The sequence below is a fragment of the Passer domesticus genome, chromosome 2, assembly GCF_036417665.1.
Source record: "Passer domesticus isolate bPasDom1 chromosome 2, bPasDom1.hap1, whole genome shotgun sequence".
NCBI lineage: Eukaryota > Metazoa > Chordata > Aves > Passeriformes > Passeridae > Passer > Passer domesticus.
Genome location: NC_087475.1, coordinates 18,238,689 through 18,266,613, shown reverse-complemented (window position 1 = coordinate 18,266,613; position 27,925 = coordinate 18,238,689). Strand labels below are relative to the sequence as shown.

The 27,925-nt window shown below is 37.6% G+C and overlaps 2 protein-coding genes across 7 annotated transcripts in view; one reads left to right on the top strand and one right to left on the bottom strand.

Annotated features, from left to right (window-relative positions):
• Positions 1-262: 262 nt before the first annotated feature.
• On the bottom strand, positions 263-15,391 carry FANCB (FA complementation group B). 4 transcript variants are annotated; one of them, XM_064407636.1, is made up of 10 exons: positions 15,189-15,391; positions 13,590-14,627; positions 12,457-12,609; positions 11,846-11,938; positions 7,966-8,094; positions 6,948-7,114; positions 4,416-4,870; positions 3,525-3,610; positions 2,728-2,764; positions 2,132-2,275 (listed from the first exon to the last, which is right to left on the bottom strand). In XM_064407636.1, exons 2-10 carry the CDS (start codon positions 14,520-14,522, stop codon positions 2,268-2,270), a joined length of 2,061 nt encoding a protein of 686 aa, XP_064263706.1. In that variant the 5' UTR covers positions 14,523-14,627; positions 15,189-15,391; the 3' UTR covers positions 2,132-2,267. The 4 variants fall into 4 exon arrangements, 3 of the variants coding, with proteins under 3 accessions (XP_064263704.1, XP_064263706.1, XP_064263705.1); XR_010355579.1 differs by having other exon boundaries at positions 2,138-2,275; positions 2,603-2,764; positions 3,373-3,610; XM_064407635.1 differs by having other exon boundaries at positions 2,168-2,275; positions 3,373-3,610.
• A 113-nt stretch (positions 15,392-15,504) lies between these two features.
• MOSPD2 (motile sperm domain containing 2) overlaps positions 15,505-27,925 on the top strand; it is a 32,920-nt gene continuing 20,499 nt past the window's right edge. The window contains exons 1-5 of one of the 3 annotated variants that reach the window (XM_064407637.1): positions 15,505-15,594; positions 15,802-15,868; positions 24,791-24,946; positions 25,690-25,776; positions 27,026-27,180. In XM_064407637.1, coding sequence (XP_064263707.1) covers positions 15,586-15,594; positions 15,802-15,868; positions 24,791-24,946; positions 25,690-25,776; positions 27,026-27,180 — 474 coding nt within the window. In that variant the 5' untranslated portion in view covers positions 15,505-15,585. Of the gene's footprint in view, positions 15,595-15,801; positions 15,869-21,874; positions 21,896-24,790; positions 24,947-25,689; positions 25,777-27,025; positions 27,181-27,925 lie in introns of those variants that run through there. The other 2 variants (XM_064407638.1, XM_064407639.1) reach the window with 2 other exon arrangements.

Genomic DNA, 27,925 nt, shown 5'->3' with positions numbered 1-27,925 from the left:
TGCTGGACTGTTTACTCTACTTTGCAAAATCTCCTTCAAGTGCCCTGAGCTGAATAGAAGCTTTGCTGCTCTGAAGATTTCTGCTCAAATGGCTTAGCAAGGTCTTGCCCTTAGCTGCAAGCTACAGGATTGCACCTTGAGATTTTTTGCTTCATTTAAGTGTTTATAATCAGGAACTTCTGGAAATTCCAGTGACAACTGACTGCCAAGCCCTGACAATAGGTTCTTAAGCTTTGACTATTGCCTGACTGTGGCTTAACAAAGAAAGAATTGTAAAAAACCCTCAACATTCTCATCCAGTAAATACTGAGATTCAAATACCCATGACAATTTCTTAAGACATTCTTGACATCTTAATGGAAGATTTCCCTTTTCTCTAGCTAAAAAGAAGTCATTTAATACTTTGAGTATCTCAAAAGGGAAGCTATATCACTAAAGTGGGTTAAGGTTACAAAGTACAGTTCTCTAATTTACTGTTTTTCTAGGCAGTGTTTTGCATTTAATGTGCATCAGTTTACTCCCATTGCCAGAATGAGAAGATGCCTCAGACTGAAAAACATCACCACTTAATGCTTCTAGAGGCCATACATACAGAAGTTGAACTTTCTGATGAGACAAAAAGAATTATTCTGAAACATCAGTATACCTTTGAGTTAATAAATACATTCCACTTTTCCTGCCAGACTTTGTCAGAGAGAGATCATGGTGGAGATGTCAACTATTAACTATGTTTGTAGAGAAAATGAAAAGCAAAACTCTGACAACTTCAGAAAAATGGTGACAAGCAATAAGAATGTTTTACTTACATAAAGCAGAGATAATGGGAAGCAAATGACTGTGATTTGGGATTTTCTAACCTTTCTACCCCTCATGAAGCTAGTGGGAAAAATTTGATTAAAAATTACTATCTCAGTAAGTAGTACAGGCCATTCTCTTCCTAGAAGCATAAGCAGGATATTCCTCAAGCCAGCAAAAGGAGGAATAATGAAAGAGTTGCCCAATATTATTCAAACTACTTGAGATAAGCCAAAACCACTGAGCAGCTAGCATCAGCAGAGAATCATCTGACTCTGGGATTGAGCAAGCCAATCTTCTGACTCTGAAGCTAGGTTAACATCCCAGGAAGGCCAGGACTTACCAGTGAGACTAGCCCTACCACTAAAGGGTATGGGAATGGCCTCCCAAACCTGAAACAGCTTAATCATGTAATAAATATTCATGAGCTCTTGAAATTTGGTTAAGAGGTCTGATCTGGTTCTCCACCTCCAATAAATACTCCAGAAATCTGAGGTTGGACTCCAAAAGATAGGACTGAAAGGTACCGAGTTTTGTTGAAGTGGTATCACTAAAGTTATTTAAAAGGTTTGACATATGAAGATAAACTCTTCCTTCTTTGAATTTATCAAACTCCATACTCAAATTATGAATTACAATTAGTTGTATAACTTAGATCCTTTCTATACCAGCTTTAAGATTTCTTAAAAAAGGCTTACATTTCACATGTGTAAACGGTCATCTTTCAAGTTCAATAGAACTATTTTTAAAGAGTAAACACTGATTTATTTTTCTAAAAAAAGTTCTTTTATAGTCCAAGAATTATGATTTTGGAGTAGGAATTACTAGAAAATACCTTAAAATATATTTTCAAAATCTGTAACAAAATAATGACTCAATCTTTAATATTACATTCTTCCAATAGTATTCAATTAAAATACCAGTCTGTAAAAAATCTGTAGAAACAACACAGAAATGCTATAGAATACAAAGCTGTATAAGTACCCATGAAAATATAAATATTATTTAATGGTATAACTTTAATACATTTTTTTTCCAAATAAATTTAGTCAATAGTTTCTAGGACTTGGCCAGTCTCCACACAATCATATCTGAACTGAGCTGAGCTTCTGCTATTTTCAAAGCAGTTTTCTGGTACAGGGCACCATTCAGTGTTTGGTTCATACTTTGCACAGTCTCTTCCCTCTCCTTCTGAAACTTCTTTCTGAATTGCAGGACTCCTTCCTCAGTGTCCAGTAAAGAAGCCAGAGGAGCATTACTGATTTTCTCACCAGGCTCATTCCCCCATGTCAAGCAGTTTCCAGCTTTAGTTTCTTTTAAGAAAAGAGAATTCTTCAAGGTGAGCACTTCCTTTTCCAGAGCCAGTGCTAACTTTTCAATAAGCACTGCTTTGCTTCCAGATCTCAGGAGTTTTACACTGCAGCTTGGAGGGAGAACTCTAGTAAGGCTGTGAAGGCACTGGAACAAGATAGTCAGATTTCTGTAAAACAAAATTATGATGATGTCAAAAAAGTATACTCTGTAGTTTCCACCTATCACAGAAATATCCTAGCCAGATAACAGATCAATCCAAACACAGGAATAAAATACAATCACAGAGCATAAACATGGGGCTCAGTAACTATTAACAAAATGGGATCAAAAGTGAATAGTAACAAGTAAAATCACTTTTCAAAAGGAACAAAAAGTCTTGAGACTTAACATTTTACGGATTGACTGCTTAAACATTTCAGTGTTTCCTCTTACATAGAGGAAATCAACTCCTAATTTGAGGGAAAGACTGAACCTCACTACAAAATACTCTTACCAATTACACCTTTTATTTTTTAGCTTGAACTCTTCAAAACAGCAACATTTGGCAATATCCCACAAGTACTTTTTATGTTACAAGCCTTAACCAGCTAAGTCATAAATTGTGGCAGCATTACTAACTTGTCAAACCTGGCTTAGGAAATATTTGTCCAAGAACCTGCATAAGAAAGGACACCAGTCAGACTCTTCAGATGATTTCCTTTTCATAATCATGGTACAGAGGAAATAACCACAGCAGAAACATGTACAAAAATTTATATTGCAATACTAAACAAAAAATTACTGAGTGAGAAATTTAATTTAACTTGAGGTTTGTAGTTTGGTTGGTTTTGTTTTAATATTAATACAGAAATATTTAATATTTAAGGTTTTTTTTTTAAATTAAAACTTTTTGAGAAAAAAAATTAAATTACACATTATACTAAGAATAATGTAAGAAAAAAAATATAAAATTATGATGCAGCAAAATGAAAAGAATGAATAGTACCAAAAAGGTATTAATGGAGAGTAGATTCATTTGTAGTTCAGTGTTCCAGCCTAGACAATACTGAACTCAGTTCAGGTTCTGCCATAGTTCTCATCTGAAAACAGATCTGTTATCTGTCATGATATGGTAACAATCTGGTGATTGTTACCATATCATCATATTGGCAGCCAATTGGTTACAATTTTGGCTGGTATTTATGGTACCAGTAAGAAACAGCACAAAGATAAAAAAGGGTGTATGGAAGATGAATATAAGCTATGCTTTTCAAGGGATTTTACCTGCAAAATATTGTTAGAACTCCTTCAAATGGATTTTTCAGGGCCCAATTAAAAATTGTACCATGGGTATTTCCTGCTTTATGACAGAATATGTTGTCCTGGCATTCCTTAAATGGTGTGCACTCCATTTCTCCCAGTAACCATGAACTCACTGGAGTCAATGTGCAGTCAGAAGACACAATCTGAAAGGAGAATCTGACAGACACTGAAAGGACAGCAAGTATATCTTCCATGGAACCTGCAAGAAAATACAGTAGAAAAAGGTATTTGAAATAAATATTTGATCATGCTGCATGCATTAGATGAACTTTGATTTTTGGCTCATATTCCCAGTTTTTTTGTGAAGGATTTGCACCTGACTTCAGGCATTCTTTGGAATTTGCTTCTCACCTAAATTCTTATCTCTACTTCTGTCAAGAAAAACAGTTGCTTACTGGAACACCACCAGTATAATGGAAGCTCTTAAGATAATGATCACCTTGCCAAAAGAAGACTATTAATAGCCTGTGATAGTAACATGACATGTTGGCTTTAGCAGTGACACAGCATTAAAGGAAGAAAAATTAAAATTCATTGCAAACAATAAAAAGGATATTTCATTACCTGAGCAAAAGCCCAGTTCAAAATCAATTCAATCAGAAATATTGAAAGAAATGAAAATAAATTACCTTAATCTATGTGTAGATGAGGAAGAGCTTCAATTACTTCGGTATTATTTAAGAGGTAGTAGTATGTCAGAAATAAACTTCTGTATCTAATTACAATATCTTATTTACAGAAAAAAACATAGGCTTCAGCATTCTGTACTCAAACTTATCTTCAGAATTATCCTTTCCAGATACCCTCATCACCAATGCTAGCAAAACCTTACAGCAACTCACTAAACATTTTTTCCATTTTGAAAAATGTTCCATCTCCTCTTTCACCCAGCTTTAGTTCCCAAAAAGTCTGTGCAGCTTGTGTTCAGAGAGGAACTTAGCTTGGCACCACCCAGAATAAACAGAAGAATCAAATATATATATTTATAAATCCAAAGTATTTACCTGTACAGTAACTATTATCCTTTAGCATCTTCACTGAATATCTGCCATTTGAAATATCTTCCAGACTTAACAAAATTTTCCCACAGAGTACAGTAATCTTTTTGCTCTGCTGTAAACCATCATTCTGATGGTTTTGCTTCCTGGCATGCAGAAGAACTACACAGCACACACGATGAAATGCCAGTAGTGGTGAAAGGCTGGTGACAGCAGTGACTGTCCTTGCTCCATCCAGATGAATCCTTGAAGACCTCTTAGGAAATTCTTTTTTCAGATCATTCTTACTATGCAAGTCCAATTTCATCTTTTTTGGAGGAGGTTCAATTTGACTTGAGGAGACTGCCAATGCTGAGAAGGCTTTGTTCAGCTTAATGATTTTACTTTGACACTTGATAATTGGAGAAATTGAAGAGAAGTCTTGATCCATCACTAGAGATAAACTGACATCACTCAGTGACCTGTGAAAATCCATACAATATGACTGCACTTCCAGTTCACATTTTTGCCTTCTGACAAATAATCACAACTCTGCAGACATATGCAGATATTTAAGACATAAATTCCAATACTATTCCAGATTAAGTCATAGACTTTGCAAAGAGACTAAGTCATTCACATGACTGTTTCATATAAACCAAGTATAAAGATTTTTCAAGATATGGACTGAATTTTTAAAGAGCTTCTAGGAGTTAGATGCCTCATTTCAACCAAAAGAATCTGGATGTTTAATTCAGCTAGAAAAAGTTGAAAAGTCTACGTAACCTATAAAAATACTCTATGACATTTATGGATTATTTTTTTAAGATTTTACTTTGTTTTTAATAAAAGACTGAGAAAATATAAATTCTGCCCTTTTGAGGACTAGAAGCTCTTCTGATACTCTACATTTTTATAGATATTCAAACTAAATTGAATGTAGAGTAAAATACGAGGTTTAAGATACTATTACCTTGAACATGCAGCAATTTCCTGAAATGCATGAAGTACTTTATTTATTCAACACAGGGCTCTTTCACTGAAATCCTAATATTACTGTTCCAGATTCTCTTTCAATGAATATATTATTCTGTCAATCAATTCAATCTCAAGATGTCACTGACATTTGAAAGTCTTATGAATGTCTAATTTTCTTTACAGAGAAGTATCGCCACCTCATAAATCAATCCATGATATCACTGAAATCTTGCATTAGTAGGAAGCACAAAAATAATCAATAAAAAATTACAGTGTTTGTGTTGGAGATAAAGCAAGTCCTTTCCCCCACATACACAGGCTGTTGTACACAGTACTGAACTGGAGCTCACAAGACCCAGGTTCTGCTGCTGGCCTGTCAGGTAATCTGGGACAAATGGCTTCTCCACAGATCTTTTCTCAACTGTAAAAATCGGGGAGAGGGCTAGACTCCTGCTGGTTTTTAAAATCTGCTGAAGATTTCTGAAGTTATAAAGGAATGAAGTATTTCACTTAAAAAAAAAAAGGCAAAGGCATCATCATGAAAGCTAAAAGAACAAACACTAAAAAGGCAAAACCCAATCTTTTGCCTCAGTGGCTCTTAAGAGAGGCTGTCAAGAGGATGAGGTTAACTTTCCTGTAAAGTTACAGCAATCTGGAAGTTGAGAAAGAATACAGCCACAGCTCCAGCAGAATGGCCAGAGGGCCTAACAGGTCAGCTCCCTCACAGCCACCTGGATCATTTCCAGTGGCATCAGTAGTCTTTGAGCTCAGCCTAACACAGCCTCAGCTACACTGCCTGTGGGAACGTGGGTCAAAAGATAAGTTCTGACTCCACCAAAGTTTACATTACACAATTCATGTTGTAATTTTATATTTTACATAATCCTCTTTTTTCACATTGTTTCAACTCAGTTCCCTCTCTGTAAGGGAAAATGACATAAGTAGTATTTACAACTAGAACTGAGTAATTAAAATAAATAGAATTAACAAATAATTTTGAAGATAATAAAAAAATCAACCAAATTATTTTGAAGGTTTAGGTACTGTATGATTGATTGTTCCATATGATTTACACAAAATATAAGCTGTGCAAGCATTTTGATTAGGTACTTGACTAAAAGAGTTCAATTCCAAAGCTAAGTATTAATTAGTTGGTAAGAGAATTTAATATATTTTCTTTTGTGCTTCTTGAAGCAAATCAATTAGGAATGGCAAGTAGCTAACAGTAAAGCATCAAGAACTAAGACAGACCTCTATTTACAACACATACTGATGTCAGCATTGCTATGTCCACATGGACTACAAAGAGCCACAATTTTTGTCGAAGAAATCTCTTCTGTAAAAAGTCTCCAGTAATGTTGCAATTATACTCACACAACTGATTTCTGGCTGTATAATGTATTTTTCTGCAGAGTGCTAAAGAGCAAGCAACCAGTAGCAAAAATACTGACAAAGACATTTGAAACACTTCATATGCACATGTTCAAAATGAGAAAGTTCAAATTTATTGCAGAGCTTAACCCACATATTCATTTTCTATAAAACTACCAATGAAATTATTGTATAAGTGTATATACTCACAAATAAAATGCTTCAGTTAGTTTCACTCCAACTACCAGGCTGTCACCCACAACACGCTGCCACAATTCCTCTGTGAAGTGCTCTGGGACTTCAGATGCTGATGATGTCTCTTTACTAAGAGAATCAGGAGGATTTTCTACATCATCCCAGAGAGAGACAAGGCCTTCCTTATAGAAAAATGTGGATTTTTAGATAAATTAAGCAGAGATTTTAGTTCTTTTTTTACTGCATTACTTTGTGTTTTACCACAAGTGACTGCTGGAAGAGCTTTTAAGATACATAAATGATATAAACTATTTTATTCTCTACAATAAATAGAATTGAATTTTCTTAAAACATATATCATCATGTAGAGTACAACTTATTCTCTCCTTGTAAACATCATATGTCAAAATCTTGACCTGTCATACAATTAATTGTCCAAAGATTTAAGGTGCTAGAATTTATATTATTGCATTTAATTGCTCAATACCTTGTTGTGCAAACCCAGAAAACTTGAAAGATGTCACGACAGTAAATGAAAGAGATCAACTCCATTTCAATTAAATTAGGTTTCTTTTCAGCAATGTATTAAAATAAAATTTTCCCAACCTCCATCACCTTCTCAGCCCACAGTTCATTCTGCCCCCATTATAAAATCAATTTTGCTCACACAGTTCTATGACAACTAGCTTTTTGTAACATGTGAGATTACAGATATTCGATATCTAGGCAACTGTGGCAATTAGATAAGTACACTCCCCTCGTGTTTGTCACTAACTCTATAAGAGGTTACTCCTCCATACCACTCAATTGTCAGGAGGTATTGTGCACATCAATTTCAAGTAGAAGCAACTAAATTTACTCCTAAATACATATATTGGCAAGTTAAGAAAATGAACCAGACTTAAATAGCAGATTAACGAGTTTTGATAGTGGCAACCCCTACAGGCAAAAGGGGTAAGTGGTTGATGGCAGCACCCTCCACAAATGGCTTGGCAGAATTCAGAAGTGATCTGGCCCATCTCCTGCATTTTACCTTTTTTGAGTTTGGTAGAATATGGGTTCTTTCTTCAACTAGATCTATTAATGCTCTGCAAGACTCAAGAATAACCCTCCTTTGGAGTCCTAAATGCTGCTGCAGCTCTCGAACAGATGTCCAACCAGCCTGTAAAAGATAATCATTAGACTACTGCACATAAGATATTAAAGCCATCAAAATATCTTTTTAGCTTTTCATTTTTATCCAAGAATCATAAATAGCATTTCTAAAAAATGTTCAAGTCATGCTACTCTCTTGTTAAAATATGAATCACAGAATCTTGGTCTTTCAATATTAAACCTAGAGTTAAAGATAAATATTAAGGTAAACTTAATCAAATTACATAGATATTCAGATATATTTCTGTATATATATTTCTGAGTGATATCTTTCATTATTAATCCTGCTTCACTTTTTCATGGACAGCAGTTTCATCTTCTTCTCAAGATTTGTATTGATTACTGGTCAAGTAAACATATTGAAGAGTTGACAGATATATAAGCAGACACACATGTTGGCTGTGTCTCTGTTAAACAAAGCGCAATGAAAAAACAACCAAGGCACACCAACCAAAAAATCCCCACAAACCAAGCAATAAATAAAAAAAAATCATGCCAGTTTCTCAGGTTTTAAGAAAGCTCCTCAAAGCTATTATTTGGAAAGGAACATCCTGACAAGTCCAATGCTGTCAAGGAGAGAACTCAACTCTGGAATGCAAAAGCAAAATTTCCTCTTCCCCATCCTCTTAGAAAACTCCCCCAAACACATAACACATATAAATCCATGATAAGCCTGAATAAAAAAACAGTTCTTGTAAGTAAAGTGATCTCCTCTGCTCAAGCTACAATGGCAAAGGACATTTAGACCAACAGCACTCGCATGAAAAGTTTTGCAAAAAAATTGTCACCGATTCAGCTGAGATTCTAAGCATCAGATTCTAAGCAATAATCCAGGGCCAGACTTGACTCAAGAGATGAAAATGAAGCGGTAAGAACGAAGATGAGTCTACAATACCTTCCTAATTTAGGTCATCAGAACACTAAGCCATCATTTACTCCATTGGAGCCAACTCCTGAATAAACAACTGAGAACCAGAAAGCGAATGGGGAAGCACAGATGTGCAAGCAGTCAAAATGGCCAAATATTCATTGCTGTATGCTTGCTGACCAATCTGGCTTTTGCAAGCCCTTTTTCCTCCTAAAGCAACACAAGGAAAAGACCTGAATTCCACCACACAGCAAACCCAAGACTGAGTTGTGTCCCCCTCTGTCACAAGTGACAGGCACATCCTTTCTGCTGGATGCCAAGAGATACTGCACTACAAGCATCAGCAGGAGTTACAAGTTTTGTGCTGTGAAACTAAGAAAATAAAACCAGATCACCTTAGAAGAGAAAATAAACGTGAACATAAAAACAAGGCAGTCCAGAGCCAAAGACAATAGAGCTGTGAGTAAATCCAGAATTAATAGTCCTTACAAAACTGTCAAGTAATGGGGGGAAGAGTAGACCAGTGGACATAAAGACACTTCTTTTTTCCTGCCAAAACAGTCAACTAAAACCATAAGAAAACCTATAACCTCAGCTGTTGCAGTACTATGCCAAAAAATGTCTTCAGAAGACACAAAAACAAAAGTAAAAAAAAAAAAAAAACTTCAAAGGAGAAAAGGCTGCATTCAGGCCCAAAATAGTGTATACAAAACAAACATTGAAAAATAGATCCGCTTGAGCAATTTTGAATTGTTCTATTTCACTGCCTGCAAAATGCAGTTTATATATATTACTACGTATAATTTAAACACAACTTACTTATCCAGTGGACTATAATTCATTCCTGCCAAAGTTCTCACGTGGTTAGAAAACAGCTGTGCAGATGTGAAACAAGGGTTAAGCAACAAGGATGCAAAAGGGCTGCATCTGCTATTTTATCTTGCTCTAAAACACAAGATTCCATGGAGACTGTGAAAACTTGATTTGATTGCAAATTCTAGAATACCTGAATTTTGATGATAAATATGAAGAGGCACCACTTCAAGACTAAACAACCTTTGAAAATTCCCAAGCTAAGCAGAATCCATGCAGTATTGCTTCAAAACAAGCACCCTTGAAATTCAATTATATATCAGATTATAAAGCCAGCAAGAATACTTCACTGTTCAGCAAATACAATACAGAATAATGGGGATTTCAACAAGGTAGCAACAGTTAGGTTAAAAAGAAATATCTGCACCTACTTCCAAATTCATCAGCTTGACAACTTCAAAAATTTACAGCATTAAAACACAGTAAATTTCCAGCTGCTTACAATGTTTATGGCTAGCAAGTGGCTTTGAAAATTAGAGATTAAAAAGATCTAAAAGCACAGAAATATTAGGTCTTGGGAAGGATTCTGTGTCTGTAATAATTTTATCAGCACACGATAGATAAAATATACAACCAGTGGCTTGTTTCCAGCAGAACCAGTAGCAAGTGCAAACCAAAGAATTAATTTCATCCTGACACAGATTCACAGAGCTGTACAGCTGGAAGCCAGCAGGTATACTGAAAGAACAAAGTTATGGAACATAGAAAGTACAGCTGCCAATGGCAGGGTGGACAAGCTCATTAGATTCGTGGAAGGAGCAGCCAATAAGAGACAGAAACTAATTTCTGCTTTGTAGAAGAGGAAGGTAATGTAATGAGTAGGGCAAGAATGCAGCAGTGAAGTCAGTTTTAAAACAGGACAGTCAAAAAAGAAAAAAATGCAGAAACAGAAAGATGCACTTGGAAGGAAGACTGCACTTCCGTTAAGGCCAATAGGCCTCTAACATGCAAACTGTAAAAAAGCAGGATTGGAAGGGACCTCAAGAGGTCCTCAAAATTAATCCAGCTTCTATTTTCTTGGCCTTCTAGGAGGGAAGAAGACATTTTATCCACTGTTCTCCAAACAGCTTTTATCTTTTGACTGATGCACTTTAGATATCTTGTTTGTCATTAGAATTAGAAAAGTCTTTTCTTTTTCAGTCTTTTCCTAATACGTCCTCCTTTTACTTATTTATTGACTGGTAAACTATTATCAATTCATTTGCTTCATTTTTAAAGACCGGAAATAAAACTGCCACAATACCCTACTTTGTTCTCATTAATTCTCAAGTGACAGAAATAATTACCTCATATCTAGTCTTTAAAGTACCCTTAAATTAACAATAGCCTCATATCATTGACTCAGTATGGAATTCATGTTCTCCCCTAAAGCTTTTTTTTCTTAAATAGTCTTCCTCTTTGTCAGTTATTACCCATTTGGTAGAGGCTAATATACACACTGCAAAAGCACTCACACTGGTGAGCATGTTGGGTGGGGAACACCCAAGTTTGTTTATAAATGAATCTAGTTAAAAGAAGGATACATTTTATCTTTATCTACAATACATCTCAAAACTATCCTTATAAAACCACTAGTAACAGGACCACAAACAGAAGGTGGTGAAATAACCACAGTCACCAATTTGTGCAAATGCACTCACTGGAAACCTGCCATTACCTGACCTGAAAGTTATCTATGTCATGGGGAGCAAAAGAAGTAAACATTCCATTTTTTAAGCTGGTATTTAAACATGAGTAAAATGACTGCTAAGGAGCTCTGATAAGACAGCTTCAGCATTAACTCAAACTTTAATTAAAATTAAGTTAGACCACTACAATTACCTAAATGCACTTATAACAACCAAGAGAACTGAAACAGACTACTACTGATTGAAGAAGAAATACTTCACCATGTTGACCTTTTCCCTGAACCACTTCTTCAATAATAACAGTATCATTAGCCTCACCCTCTAGATAATGCAATGATACAGAACAGTAATTTACAGAAAACATGGAGGCAGAACTGTTGAGTACAAACCTGTAATCTTGTTTCAAGGGCTCGGACAGTAAGCAAACCATTCTCTTGCAATCCTTCTGCAGCAGGAACATCATGCTTATAATTGATACCACTCTGAAAGAAAAAAATAAAATCAAAACTCTGAATGAATTAAAAAGCTGAAAGTAAGGTACAGGCTATTACACAGCATTACAAAAATCTGGGAGAAAATACAGCAAGCCAGGAGAATCACACTATGTCTTTTAAAAGCAAAATCCTGTTTTCTGAAAGCAATTAGAATTTAATAGTACATAATGGAAATACCCAATTATGAGAAGATAATTAACAAGCACTATGGCCTTCATTAAATTAAGGGTTCTTAGCCAAAAGGTAACCATGGTGGCAAAACTATTATGTATGTTAAGCATCTTCAGCTGCATTAATTTCCCAACAGAATGTTGATACAATCATAGAAGCAAAATAATGTCTTCAGATAATTTAAGATTACAGCAGGGAATATTGTATTCAAAGTTCAGGGCATTTCACAGCACACATCCAATTTCACTATGCATCAATACTTTAATGATTTGTTGAAGTTTTCTTAATTTAGTAAGCACAGACTGAGTAGCTGAGAAAAGGCAAGCTCAACTTACTGCATAGTTGACCTCTCCAAGATCTGTTATTTTGAATGTATTTAACACGTCTGTATTGGAGTCCTCCTTAAAAAGCAGTAACAGCTGCTCACTTCCAGAGCCAATAAAATCATCCACCAGAACACACTTCACTTTTTGCCATTTGGAAGCCACCTATAGTAGAAGAGGTTTTAAAACACATTTATTAGAATAAATCTTGTATTTGAGATCTCATTTTGGCGAAGCTTGCTTTCCATTAAGAGAGAGTGTATCCAATTGTGTGAAATATAATAATATTCATAAGTTTCAAGCTCTCACTCTCACCTCATCATTTAGAGCCTATGTAACTCTGGAAAAAAATAGCCATTTCTCTTTAAAGATCACTTTTCAGATTACAGCCTGCAGAGAGGATGACAACTTTTCAGTGTATTCAAACAACTGAACAGCTGAATGTTGTAACATTTATTTAGAAGCAGTATTCCTTGAAGATCAGTTAAAGGCATTGTACCTTTGATACTGAGAAACATCTTTGTTTCACAACAGACTCAACTATGTTTGAAAGTCAAAGACAAATTTTTATAATCCTGGCAGCAACTAAATAATACAAATGTTTATTTCCTGACTTATAAAAGTCTTCTTGTTGGACTGCTACAAAATCCTAGCAGAAACTTTGTCTCTCCTAATTTTAAGAAACAATAGCAATTCCTTTTCCTGTAATTTTCATAAAACAACATTTTCTAGGAACAACTTTTTATTATCAGGAATTAAGGCTCAAAAAGCTTTGATGTTCCAATGAGCAGTTTATACTTTGCAATGATATGAGGTTACTTCTAACACAAATCATCCGGGCACACTCATGAGTGCCTTACAACTTCAAGTTTTCACACTATTGAAGTTTTCAATTAGCAACAGAAGCTTTGGGCAGATTCATAAACGTATTACTAAACAAGAGAATAATAATTTTCAGATATATAAGCAAGCAATGAAAGCAAAACAATGTCATACTTTAGACAGGTTATTTTACCAGCAGCAACAATAATAAACAAGAAATCTAAAGAACTTAAACATGCAGGTTTTTAGTTGCAGGACTTTCAATAAGACAATATATACAAAAAAGACCACAGTAAAATGGAGCTGTTTAAAGCCAACAGTACCTGTAAGCTGTCTCTCCTCTGTACAACACAGCTATTTCCAGAGGCAAAAGACACAGCAAATAGCAAATCCCTGCTGCTGGTTAGAGCTGGTTTTACTGAACATGGCTTTTGGTAGGGAAGCTCACAAACACCTTTAGGGGCACCATTGTGGAACCAAATAAGCTGGTTCTTGTGGGTTATGGCAACAAGTGATACTCGGAGCTGTGTTCTCCATCTCTCACTCCTGCAGACGTGCAGAGAAGACACCACTCTGCTGTAGGCATGAGGCATGAAGCACGTGCCACTCAGAAACTTCTGAGACTGAATCGCGTATCCAAAGAACTCACTACCCCAGACAGCTCTGTCTGAAACAGAAATCCCAGCTGGGTCTCCAGCCTCTGGCAGGCAAGCAGTTCTTATCCCTAAGACAACAGTGCCTTCACCCACAATTTCACCCGTCCACACCACACGAGAAAGATGAACAGGAGCACTTTGAACCACGCAGGTGTTGGAAGAGATGTAGAACAGCTTGTTGGCATGTCTCCACAACAGTGATGGGCCAGCAAACAACCTGATGTCTTCTTTCAGCTCATAATCCAGTTTAAAATAAAAGGATGGCTCAAATTGGTTAGAACTGTGAAGCAACAATAAAAAGTATTTGACACTGTTCAGTTTTTTCTTCTGCATCAAAATGCAGGGAAGAATAATCCCTGTTCTGGAATCTGTTGTGCAGCTACAACAAATCATTTCAATTTTTGAGTGACTGGCTCCCATGCTGAATGCTCCAGAAGACTTCTGAACAAACAGCTTAGTGTCTCTGTTGAACGCCATCCTTCTGACACACAAATTCATTGTTTTATCAACTGCTTCCTCTGCACGCGTTGGTTTTGACAACTGAAATACGAGGACTTCACCATTATAGGACAAGAATTGATCTTGCTCACTCGGAAGCATCTTGATTTATCTTTATGTATATTCCTCTACAAGAAAATAATGTGTCCCTGTTTCTGTCAGGCTTATTTCTTTGTGGAAATTTTAACCTTTCTGGACATTTTCCATCTACAAAAAACAAATAAGAAAAAAAAATTAAATTATTTTGGGATGAGCTGAACTGAGCCTTAAGAACAACTTTTGCATTGCAAAGCAGTAATAGAGAAACATTTGAGAATGAGGCCAGTGCGTGCTTTAATCTCATAGATTAATAATGAAGTTAAACAACTTTATACTGAGAGATTTAACTAACAGGAACAATTCAGGAATGTTTCTTTACCAAAGTATGAATTCTGTGGTTATCAACAGCTGCACAGTGTAATATATAAACTGACAGAAACCGAGCCACACACTCACAATTTGTGTGATTCTACTGAAGCAGCCACAAATATACTGAGCAGACTGGAAAGTAACTGTGCTTTGAGCTCTGAATTTAAAGAGCCTTCTCTCGGGCGTATTGTGTGTTAATAGCTATAATTTATTTTTTGTTAAAATTATAAGGCCTCGAAGGAGAAAGCAGTCTGAAGAACCACCCAGTTATTCCGCGGCCAAGTGGACTGGCTCCCTCCCTCTGTCCCTCCTCGCCCAGAGGAGGCCCCGGGGGCCCCGAGGGAACCGCGGCCGCCTCACCAAGTTTCGCTCCGCTTGCGGGACCCGCAGCGGCGCCCCTCGCCCGGCTCAGGCCGCGACACAGGCCGCGACACCGCCCGCTCCCGCACCGGGACCGGGGACAGGCAAGGGCAGCGACCGCGGGGCCGTGCCGCGGTTCCCAGCCGGCGGGGCCGCTCCGGGCGGGGCCGTGCCCCGGGCCGTGCTCCGGGCCGGGCCGCAGTTCCCGGCGAGGCCGCTCCGAAGCTCCCGCCGCGGGGAGCATGACGGGAGCGCGGGCGGGGCGGGGCCACCGCTAGGGGCGGGGCCTGCCGCGCCGGTCTCCCCGAGGCCCCGCCCCCGGGCGCCGCTCCATCCCCTTTTCCCGCCGCTCCTCGCGCTGCCGGAGCCGCCTCAGTGCGGGCGGACCCGCTGGATCATGGCTGAGGTGAGTCCCCGCGCCCCTGTCCCCTCGCTGCCGCCTTCCTGCCCGCCTGACGGGTGCTCTCGGCCCAGCCCCGCCCGCAGCCGCTCGTGGTTGGTGGTCTGGCGGGGCGGGTGGCCGGGCCCTGCCGGACAGGTGAGGGTCTGGGGCTGTTGGGGCCCCGGCCTTTCCCTTCCTTTCACGGCGCTCCTGTTCCTTGTTTCCTTTCAGCAGCGGCAGGATAAGGGGGCGCTGATAAGCGAGACCCGGCGGCGTTTCGAGGCGGAGTACCTGCCAGGTGAGCGGGGCTGCGGGCTCTGGGGCTGCTCCGCTGTCACCTTTCCTCTCGGGCTCCGGGTGTCCTGCTCTCCCAGGTCTGTGCCTCTTCACAGAATCCACTGGGTAGGGAAAGGCCTCCGAGATGATCGAGGCCAACCTGTGACTGAGCACCTGTCAGGCAGCCCACGGCCCGAGTGCCACATCCAGTCTTTCCTTAAACACCTCCAGGGATGGCGACAGCCGCCTCCCTGGGCAGCCTGCTCAAACATCTAATCGCGCTTTGTGTTAAGAGTTTTTTCCTAATGTCCAAGCTGAACCTGCCCTAGTGCAGTTAGGGTGTCTAATCCATGGAAGGGTACGATGCCCAGCAGGTTCTGTGCTGGCTCTCGGTGCTGGGTCCCTGTCTGGGGCTGCAGGTTGTGCTGGGGCAAAGCTCTCGCTCCTTTTCTCTTGCAGGCTGTGCTGGGGCAAAGCTCTCGCTCCTTTTCTCTTGCAGGCTGTGCTGGGGCAAAGCTCTTGCTCCTTTTCTCTTGCAGGGTGTTTGGTTGGCTGGAGAGTGTGGCCTGGGACATTGCTGTGCTTGGTGTTCTTTGGCATAAAACATGTCAGGGAAGGGGGAATGGAGGCATTCTGCCCTCACCGAGTTTATCAAAGGAAGTTGTTTGTCTGGAGTAACTTGCACTCAGTTTCATGCAGGCCATAATTAAGATCATGCTGCATGTCCAGCTCGGTTTTTAAGTGCAGGTGCATTTAAATTTGCAAATGAAGGCCAGGAGATGCTGGGGATGACTAGGGGAGAGGGAAGACTGGGGTAAGCCTAGAGTGGTTTCCTTTTATTTCAAGGTTGATTTGCATTGCCTATGTTAGAGGAATGTAGAGTATGCTAACAACTGCAGTAAACAATGTGTTTCATTGTGACTAGAGACTTTCTACTAAAAACATAAATCTATGCAATTTTTAATGCAAATACAGTAAAAGTGCAGTAGTTGTGTTGCCTGCATCTCCTTCAGTATGAGCCTCAGTTCTGCAAACAAATGCCTTGCTTTGATGTTTCTGATCAGAACTATTGAGGTCACCTTGCTGTCTATCACCTTTATGTAAGGGTTATGTGCTTCTTCTTTGTAGTGGGCTGGAACATGCTTTTGGAAAACTTTGAAGGTCTTGAGGGTAGTACAACTTTGTCTCATATGGTTGCTCTGCTAACTTTCATAAAGAAGACTACTTTGGCCTTGGTTATAGATGACCTTTATTTCTGATGACAAAATTGATTAGAAAGTCTTAAAGTAGTGAGAGCTTATTTTACCATTTGGTATTTCTAAGTGAATAAGGATATCTTTGTAAAACTCAGGTTTGAATCAGTGGAGGCTCATCTTAAATTCTAATTTTTATTGCCTCTTAATATTTTAAATTCGTGTGTATTTTCATATGGTAGGTGATTCAGCTTGCTTTGTGTTCTATTATCCCAGAGTCACACTCATAAATAATTTTTTTAGAAAGCCTAAGACTGCTGAGGGACAGTAGTTGTGGAAAAGGGGTATTAGTCTTTCAGTTGATCTACTGCTTAAAATCTCGGAATTCCACAAGTTTATCTAGGTGTAACAATGTCTCTGTTGGGCTGGTTGATACAGCCATTAAATAACTGAATGTTGTTGCAAGGTAAGCTGTAATCCTATTTGCAATATTTTGAACACTTTTTCACAGTAAGCCCGTTTTTGGGTCATGTTTTTAGGATTAAGACTTTTTTGAGTCTGTGTTGCTAAGATTCTGCCACAACTTGAGGAATGCCCCAATCAAATTAATGTTCTCATGACCACAATCCAGAGTGAAAAACACAGGATTTTAATTTTGTACTGCTCAATCAGCCTTTACGGTGTGTTTTCTAAAACATATTCTTTTATGCTCCTTAATCAAAGGAATGTAGGGCCACCCTCAAACCTGTGACTTGGGGGTGTAAAGGTGCAAATGATTGCTTCATACCCAGGAATTTTAGTCTTTAGTCTTCTTTCAAAACTAAGGGCACTGTCAGGCTACACTGATAGGCTGATCCTTCCTGTAAAGTTTAGTGTGGTCAAAGAATTGTGGGCCTCTACAGAGCAAACTTTATTCTGTTTACACGTGAACTGCAGGTGTTAAAGTTGGAGAAAAGTTTTCAGGCAGTTTATTGTTTGTTAGGGGTTTTTTTCTGTTTATTTTTTTTTTTCCTGGAGGTTGCAGCTGCCACTGTTTTGTTTTCCCTCTGGGGAAAACAATGTAACTGGTTATTCTAGAAACACAGTAATTCTGATCATCAAAGATAAAGTGATTCTTCCATATTCTGCAGCTCATAGTTATTAGTTTCCCTCCTGCCCCTCCTCATGTGGGAAGATTTGGTAATGGTCAAAAATGCTGAGATGGCTTTACAGTAATGTTTACTTTTGTTATGAAATGAAAACTTAGAAGAAAGAAAGAAAACTTTGAAATCCTACTTTTTCATTGAAATTATTTATTGGCAGAATACAATTTTTTAGTTCAAAGTAGAATCTACAAAAATATATAGGTGATTCAGAAAAGTCTAATATTCCAACATGCATTATAATTATTATTATAATAATATGCTGTGGTGTTGATAATTTTCAAGGTTGGGTACAAAAAGTTTTGTTCAGCAATTGAAAGCACCATAAATCTGATTTTTTAAATTATACAGTTGTTTTCTTTATGTGACCAAATCAGAAGATGCTTTTGATAGTCAGATACAGTGTGAAAGTGTCAGAGAACCTTACTGGTTTGTCTTCCCAAAATTTGTACGAGAACTTTCTTTGTGGAGTTATTCAGCTTATTTGGCCATTGAAGTGTTCTAGAAGGAAAGCTTGGCCACTGTTGCATCTTATCTGCAAAACAGTATTTTTTATTAACTGAAATCTTGTGGGTTTTTTTTTCCCCTTCAGTTAGCTTTCTAGCTGGATTCTAAAAACAACTTCAGTTCTTGTGAGGAATGTATGTCCCGATAATTAAACCCTTGTATTGAAAAGGTTTGTCTCCAATAGTGTCCCTGTTAGTCCAATAGACTGGCAAACACTGTCTGATGTGGAAGGCAGACAATACTTTGTCTTCACTGGTTTTGGGCCTAATTTTTCTTTTGCCTGTTTAGATTCTTTGTGGGAGTTGGTGACGTAAATGATTTTACTGGTGAAAGGAACAATGAAAACAAAAGATTATTTTTTTCTAGCACTGACTGGCACTAACAATGTTTTCTAGCAAACAAGCATATATTTTTCTATAGTGAATTTCCATTCCTTTCTAAAATTAGCTTTTATTTCTGGGCTATTACTTTCTATTTTAATGTCACTGTGGAATTTATTTACAATCGAGTCTTGTTTGATTTTTTCATTAAACTAGTTTTGTTCATATTTTGTTTTGCATGTTAACTGTTTCTAATTGCCTGTTATTTCCTGGCCCTCCCCACTTACATCCTCTTCCTTTCTCCTTTAGGCAAGTCCTACTTTTCAGAAAACATTTTGCAAGAGAGGTTTCCTATCCTTCCAATGTAAAGGATTAAATTTCACCATTACTTTCTTTAAGCCTGTAGCAAAGGTGTTTTGTTAATCATATGGGCTGATTGCAAATAAATTTTTAGACATATGGGACACCCTTAAAAATCAGTGGTAAGACTGTTGTAGAAGAGTCATAAAGTAATGTTTTGCATACCTGCATGTCTTTTTATGCTCCAAAATGTCTGTTTCTCCTGGTTATTAGCTTTTAGGCTGAGACTGGTGGAAGGATAAGATGGGAAACACTTTCATAGAAAGCTCTGTAACATTAATGATTGAGCTTTTTATTGAAAGCAGTCTTTATTGTCACTGACAGTGTTCGGTTTTGCTAAAAGTTTATCTCACTTTGTGAAGGTAGTTATTTGTCTATTGCTGCTTGAGGTTATTGAAATAATTCCTTATTGGATAGAAATAGTGTTTGGTTTGTTCTTCATTCCTGTCCCTTTATGGCTACTGACCTTCTTAAATTGTTTCTAGTCTTGCTGATTTTCTCATGTAGCAACTGAAGGCACATACCTGAATTGTTACAGTGCCTAGCTTAGTGTTTGGCATCAACAGCCTATTAAAATGGGTTTCCTCTTGGTAGCCAAAGTCAGAGAATTGATTGTGACCATTTTAAACCAAGAATTCTTGGCTGGAATAGCTTTAAGACAGTAGGTAAATTGAGTCTCTTTGTGTGATGTAACATTTGACATACTTTTCTAAGTTGCTTTTTTTCTCTGCTTTGTACAATGAAGTTTCTAGATTTGTTCTCTATTAAAATATGTGCAGTTTCTGTCCCTGCTTAGCTTTATGTATGGCTTGTTCTGTAACACTGCTTTTCTAGATAAGAGTTTTTTCTGGAGGGAGAGCTCATTCAGGTTTTTAATTCTGAACTTCTCTGGATTAATTTAGCGTGTGACTCAGCTGTGCTGCCTGGTTTTGAGTCCTGTAGTTATTCTTCTATATTCCTGCTGAATATTCTCCAATTTGTATTACTTTTCCTAAAGCATAAACACCAGAAGAAAACCCAGCAGCACAGCGCTGTTCTCCTGGTAATCACAGAACAGGTCAAGTTGGAAGGAGCCATAGTGGCTCGTCTGGCCCAGCCTGTTCAGGCAGGGTCATCCTGGAGCACAGGGCACAGGTTTGCATGCAGGCAGTCCTCGGATGACTCCACATCCTCTCTGGGCAATCTGTTGCAGGGCTCAGTCACACACCATGAAGAAATTCTCCCTCATACTCATCAGTCTTTGCCATTGCCTCTTGCCCTGTTGCTGGGCACCACTGAGAAGAGCCAGGGCCCATCCTCTGCCACCTCCCTGCAGATACTGACAGACATTGATGGGGTCTCCTCTCAGTCATCTTCCCAAGGCTGAAGAGGCCCAGCTCTCTCAGCCTGTTCTCATAAGAGAGGTGCTCCAGTCCCTTAATGGTCTTTGCAGCCCTCCACTGGACCTGCTGCAGGGGCTCCTGGCATGCAAATTAGATGGCAGTGAAAAAAAGAGGAATGTAAAGAAGAGATTTTACAATTTGTGCTTAATGAAATCTTCTAGTGAATGTATTGCAGTGAAATTTGCGTGCATTTAGTCTTGTGTAGTTCTGCAGTTGTTTTCAGAGCTGTTCTCTGGTGTTATAGAAGATGTTTTTATGTTGAAACATAGTAATTAATTGGTAGAGTTTCACTGGAGGCTTCTCAGCTTGAAGACAACTTTTAAAGGGCAGAATGTGCCCATGGAAAAGACAGAAGTCCTCACTAAAGAAAAAAAAAAAGGAAGGCAAGTAATATAAGAAGTTGCTGTTCAAACAGCTTTTGTCTTCTTTCAGTCTTTTCTCTTGACCTCAAATGCCTAATGAGAAAATGAAAGTGACTTTAACCAACTATTTTCAAAATAAGGATAAATACCTGGTCAGTTTTGCTCACTCAAATTTTCCTGAAGAGCTTTCAGCTAAAGAAATAAAGAGTGTTAATAATGGCCACATCTCATTGCTACTGTCACTCCCTTATGTGTAACTTATAATTTGGCAGATTATGCTTTTTATTGCTTTTTTGGATCTGAGTCTTGCTTAGTTTCTGCAGTTTCCTGGATCAATGGAAAAGTATTGCAGCATCTAAGTTTTGCCTTTTCCATGGGCTGTGATACATGTGCTATGATACAGAAAGGTTTGAGTGTCTTGGACTGAGGGAGCAACCAGGTTTCCAAGCCTCTGGACTATGAAGTCTTACACAAAAGTCTGGCACTGCTGCTACACATGTGGTTTTCAGTAGCTCTTTCTGAACAGAAATACCTGGTGGTGCTTTTCCTTGTGTTACCTTTGGGGTGAGTGCTGTGTGTTCCAAACACCTTACAAAATTCCGTTCATTGTGGACTCGGTTACAGAGATGTCTCTCTTCCTGAGCTGAGGGTGACAACTTCATGTCTCAGTGTCCTAGTGGCAGTCCTGTAAGTGTGAAGAAGCCAGCACCTAATTTTTCTTTGAGAAAAACATCAGTATATGGTGACAGGTATCTAAATAGGTAGGCTTGGAGATTGTCTGAGGTAAGTTACTTCAGTTTATAGTTCCACCTGAATTTCCATATGGGAGCCCCTCAAATACTGTTTCTTTTTTGGCCTCTTAGCTGTTGTGCAGGATGTATTTAAACTGTATTGAGAATCCCAAAGGTCTTGTTTTCTTTCAACTAATTCCCATTTAACTCCAGAAGTTTCTAATAATACAGTAACTGCACCCAAGTGTTCCATGAATGATTTAAAGTTAGAAACATTCTGATTATTTCACAGTATATTTTTGAAAACAAGTTTCCAGATGTCTGTAAAATTATGTGGCATGTACGGATTTGAAGAGGAATTCCTCCTCTGAGCTGACACATTTTCAATCACTGGGTTCTTGGAAGGACTCAATCAATTTTATATCACTCTGCTTTTTGTGTGGGACATAACCACCTTTGTTTTGGATTCACATTCTCATTCTAAATTTTACTTATTTTGTAGCAAGAATTGGATCAAGCAGGTAAAATCATACAGTATTCAGTGCTTAGTACTGTTGTTCTGTCAATCTTAAGCTAACCTGCTGCAAATACTGGCATTCTGCAAGTGCTTGTGGATGCAGGGTTTGACTAGGTGTTTCCCCTGGTTTTAGGGTGTATTGTAGCATATATGTAAATTCAGATTACATGTGTCTTGTTGGGAACTTGGTTACAGAAGAGAGGAAAGATACTTGTTCACCTATCCTTATCTCTGCAGCTTGCTTTCCATTATGTTGAAAGTTTGGATTAGACATTTTCTCTGTTTCTCTTTCACTTTCATTTTCTTAAAATACAAAGTTAAATGTCTGTTTTTAAAAATATTTTCTAAGTTCAGAGTTCGGGCAAACTTGTTAGTGGCTGAGAAATGTGTTCTGAGGTTTGTTCCATGTAATGGTATGTCAATGGTTTTAAATTACAGTTTGATACAAGATGCACAGGTCTCTCATTTTGACAGTTGTGCTCTCAGGCAGATACTGAAAGCAAAGAGAGCCTCAGAAAGTGGTGTAAAATGTTATCCTGTTAGTTTTTACCTGGTGGTGGGTTTCCTCTTTAATTACAGAGTACCCTAATCCCTTATTTAAGATACACATGGGACTGATCTCAGCAAAGTACTTGGCTGATTAACTGCAGTCAGTCATAGCTGGAAGCCAGTGTGTGTTAGAGTTTATCAAACCAAGGTGAAGTGGTTAACTTGAAACTAAGTACTGCTAGCTTTTCTCAGACAAAACTTCTTAAATCTTTGGAGAAATTACAAATTTCAGATGAGCAGTTGAGACTACAAAATTTCACTCAGCATTTTTGCAATTCATATGTGATTCCTCTAGAGCCACAGAGACGTTAAACATTTCAGTTTGGTGCTGAGTGATCACTTCACTGGACTCAGAATATAGGAAATCAGCTCTCCAATGCAAGTGTGGAAATGATGAGGAAAGGAAATTCAACAGTTAAAGAGATTTAGAGGCTTTTGGGCGGAGAAGAAAGTAGGGAACTAAGATTAAGGAAAGTGGGATTAAATTCTAGGGTTATCTAAGGAACAACGTAAACTAGTGGAGTGGGATTAGGGGAAGGAGAAATTTGAAGCCTAATGAAGAAGGGATTTGGTAGATGATGTATGTGAGAAGCAGTTAGATGTGAAGAGATGCATTGGGGAGTGCAGCTACAATTTAGTGAATGGACACATTTAAACTGGTATATTCTTGCAGTTATATTGACTAATCTATAACAGGAAACAATATAAATTGAAAAACAAGATAATATTTTTGCATGTAGGCCAATAAACCAACAAATATTAGCAGAATTTAGTGGTGTCTTTTTCTTAACTACTTCCCCAGAGTTGTCTGACTGAAATACACATTGCCAAGCCATTCCATCACAGTTCCAGATAGTCGTAAATGGCTCTGAAAGTGTTTGTTATTGACAGAGGAACAGTTCTTTGCAGTATGTGAAAATTAAATCTCTTTTATTAACAGTCTTAATTTTTTCCATGGTAATCACTAATTTAAGTGAATAGTTTTAGAGCTTATGGTATTTTAATAGTTAGCAGAGATGTGTATTAGTGTCTTCTGCTTTCAGAAGCCTGTTTCTATTATGGGCTCTTGATTTACATTCTATTTTTACCAATTTCTCAGAAAGAGGATCATTGATTTAAAAACTAGGCTTTTGTTTAAGTGTATCTATAGTAGAAATGGGTCCACTTAGCATTGTGTTTTACTTTCCTATTTAAAAATGAAAAAACTCAGAGCAGCAGCCAGTCTTGCTTCATCTGAAGTACTTCCAAAAGCATGTAAGCCTGTTATCGTGTTGCTAATGTGATACAAGAAGATACAAGAAGCCTTGGGGGCTTTTGTACTAATCTGGAATTGCATGTACTTTTTATTGGGTAGGGTAACAATTTAAAACAAGTGTCAACGGTAATTTTTTAAATTAAAAACATTTTTATTAAATGCAGTCATGTGTAGTGCATGCTCAAAACCATGAATTTTGTTTGTTGTCAGACATTTTATGGTCTAACATGCTGATACCTATAAGTTTAAGAACTCAAGCATGTACTTGTGATGTTCAGTATATACATTCATCAGTACACAGATTCTAATACTGTATACTAATTCATGTCAATTGCAGAAAACTGGTTTTAGAAAAATTACACCTGTCCCAAATGCAACTTGTTTTTTTGTTGCATAATGATCACAGAAAATATTTTTCTAGTGAGAGTGATGTTGTGTTGTCCCTAAATATCATGGCAGCAGATAATTGGATTTTCATTAATTTATCATGCTGTGCTTTGTTTCCTTAAATTTGAAACTGCAAGAGAAAGCCTATGGACCAAGTAGATGCTTGTAGACATACACTTAACAAATCTCTTCATGTTTCTGTAGCAAATGCTATAGACACTAACTTATTTATTTCCTAGATAAATCAGATAAATATGATTCTAGAGATGTGGAAAGACTTCAGCAAGATGATAAATGGGTTGAAAACTACTTGATTTGGCGTCATGATGTTGTGGATGATACGTTAAAGATGATTGATGAAAGCTTTCAGTGGAGGAAAGAATACACAGTTAATGGTAAGCTATGTTGTACAGTGATTTTGAAGGTGTGTGTTGTTTTTCTATTGAACTACCACTGACCTCTATATGTAGTTTCATTAATAACCTTTTAGAGGCTTGCAAGTACCATGGAGAGCTGAGCAAGAACTTTCAAAAAACGAAAACAAGAGAAAAAGTATTGCTTTTTATGTTGACCAGTAGTGCCTCAGTTTTCTTGTGGTTCCATATGTCCATTGAAAGGGTGTTTAAGGGGAAGGAAGGAAGGCAGCTATCTCTTGTTTTGTCTCTTTGCATCATAGAGTTCTAAAAAAAACAAATAGCAAAAAGCCTCACAACAAACAGGGCTGTCTTGTTCATTGTAATAGCACTGGTCTGGTACATTAAATCAAAGATCTCATTTTTGTGCTGTGAAAATATTTTGAAGGTGAACTCTAACTACAGGACTTCACACTCTGAGTTAAAGGATAGAGCATGGTGGGGAGGCTACAAATATGAAAAAAATAAAACACTTGCAGCATTTTTTTCTGTAGATTTAAAAAAAAATTGACTTCACAAATAGATTGTACTCTGTAGCATGAGAACAAGATAGTAAAATTTCAAATTATCTCAATATTTGCATCATAAAGACTTTGTAAAGCGGCTTATAAAGATGTTTTTGGGGGCCTTTTTTTGGTAGGCTTCTACATTTTTAGTGACTTCTGTTAAGTTACAGTGTGATTATTAATATGATTACTGAAATAGTATTTCATTTGCTTTTGCAGACTTGTCAGAATCTGTCCTGCCAAAATGGTTATTTGAAATTGGTGCTCTCTTTCTACATGGATACGATAAAGAGGGCTATAAGTTATGTAAGTTATACAGAATAGATTATTTTCAGCCTTTGATCATTGTTTTGTTTCCAGCATTTTATCATCTTGAAAAATAAGCATTTTAAGAAGAGACATCGATATATATTAGCTGCTGTTTTGACTTAAAAAGGCAATTGAGTTATAAAGTTTTTATTTATCAGAGAATCCACTGAGTTGGAAGGGATCCAGCAGGATGATGGAGTCCAACTCCTGACCCTGCACAGGGCAGCCTCAGAATCACACCATGGGCCTGACTCTGACAGGCTTGGTGATGTGACCCCTGTCTTACATGAAACTATTATATTCTTGTTTATGTTCTGTGTTTGAATAGGGGCGTCTCTTAATCTTGAAATACAGTCTAGCTAACATGCTGTATTTAAAAACATTTGTTTCTGTACATGAAACATGGAGAAGAAATCTGGTTTTTACTTTACCACTTTCCAAGTTTCAGGGAGAAGAATATTGAGCATATCTAGTTATTTTCAGGCTTGTCTAACTTAGATACTGTAAAGGTAGTAAAAATGGAATCTACTCTTCACATTCCTTCCCTGAATATTTATTTTCTCACTTATTGTGTAATCACTAACTTGGATTCAGACATTTTTATCAAGTCTTTACTTTGAATTATGCCTGCAGGGCTTTTTTTTCCCCATGGAAAAACAAGTCTCTGTATGACTAAGTTTTTTAATTCCAGTAGAATATATACTAGGCTTTTATTTCTACAGTGTTGCTCACCTCCTGGAATTTTTCATTTTATTTGGAAAGATCTGTTGCTTTTTATATAATTCTTAATGCATGTATAAATAGTTTTTTCAAAACACATCAACTGCAGTGCTATAGGAAACTAAGAAGAAAAGGAAACATTAATTTTACAGCAATACATAGAATATGTGCTGAACATAGTATTGTCTGAAGACCATGTGATTTAATTTTAAATTATGAAATACTAATCTAGGTAAACAGTCTTGAAATACACAGAAAGTGTTTTTCCACTTTGTTTCTTTTAAGGTGTAACTCTTTGTATTTTCAATTTCTAAAAAATTATAGTAAAAAATGTGAGCAATGTGGGGTATATGAAGAGGTTGTTCAGTTGTTTTTCTGGCTGTTCAGTGGTCACAAAATCAAGACAAATATAAAATACAAACTCAGAGGTGTTAATACATTAAAGTGCATCCTCTGTAGTTATTTGGATGATGTTTTCTGTTTGCTTGGATCTTTCCTTCAACTTTTTTCTGTGTTTTTGTCCAAGTTTGGTTCAAAGTGAAGCATCATACGAGAGATCCTAAACAGCAACTTGACAAAAAGAAACTGGTTGCTTTTTGGTTAGAACATTATGCCAAGAGAGATCATGGAAAGCCCTTGACAGTGGTATTTGACATGGCTGAAACTGGAATCAGTCACATAGTAAGTATTTTTACTTTCTTGTCTTGATTGCTTTTGGAATTATTTAACTTGTGTTACAAGAAAAAAGGAAGTCACTGTGCAGTCCTTGACACATTAATAACTTAACAGTCATTGAGATAAGTGATATGGTAGAGCTTTTTCCCATGACACGAGCAGTTTCCAAAACATTTTGTTACATATTAAATTTTGTCTTCTGCAACATGCTGAAAACTTGCTTTTAGTTTGGTGGCTGAGCTGGTTTAGATTGCAAGGTTGAAATCTTGCCTATCAGTACACATTTATAGACTTAATAATAACTAAAAATCTCAAGATTGTCTATAGGTTAAAAATAAAATCTATTTCTATAGAATAACTACATTTCTTACCAAGTGCCATGCTGTCCTGTTATTATAAGAACGACTGAAATTTGAGTCTTTATGCTTCTTTGTCTGGTGGTGGTGGTACAGCAAGAATTAATGTAAGCAAAAAAAACCCCATCCCCAAACCCAGCTCCAGAAGAGGTTGTCTATACCTGGCATAGGCAAGATTATTAATGTTGCACTGGGACCTTGCAGCTGTGCAGTACAGGGCCACCAGTTTATGGGGAGGTAATTTGACAAATAGATATGGTGTGATTCTGTTTTGCAAGGTTGGTACTCTTTCCTGTGCAGTGAGAGCTGTCTGTTCATGCTCCTAAAGATAATACTGGAACTGCAGTTTTACATAGCAGGAGTAAAGGATTGTAATAATTTCCTTGATGTGAAAG

Coding starts and splice junctions, on each gene's coding strand:
- FANCB (XM_064407634.1), bottom strand. CDS start 14,522: ATGCTTCCGAGTGAGCAAGATCAATTCTTGTCCTATAATGGTGAAGTC. Junction 12,610..13,589: donor AGAGGAGAGACAGCTTACAG/GTACTGTTGGCT, acceptor CTTCTACTATAG/GTGGCTTCCAAATGGCAAAA. Junction 4,871..6,947: donor CTAACTGAAGCATTTTATTT/GTGAGTATATAC, acceptor GGATTTTCACAG/GTCACTGAGTGATGTCAGTT.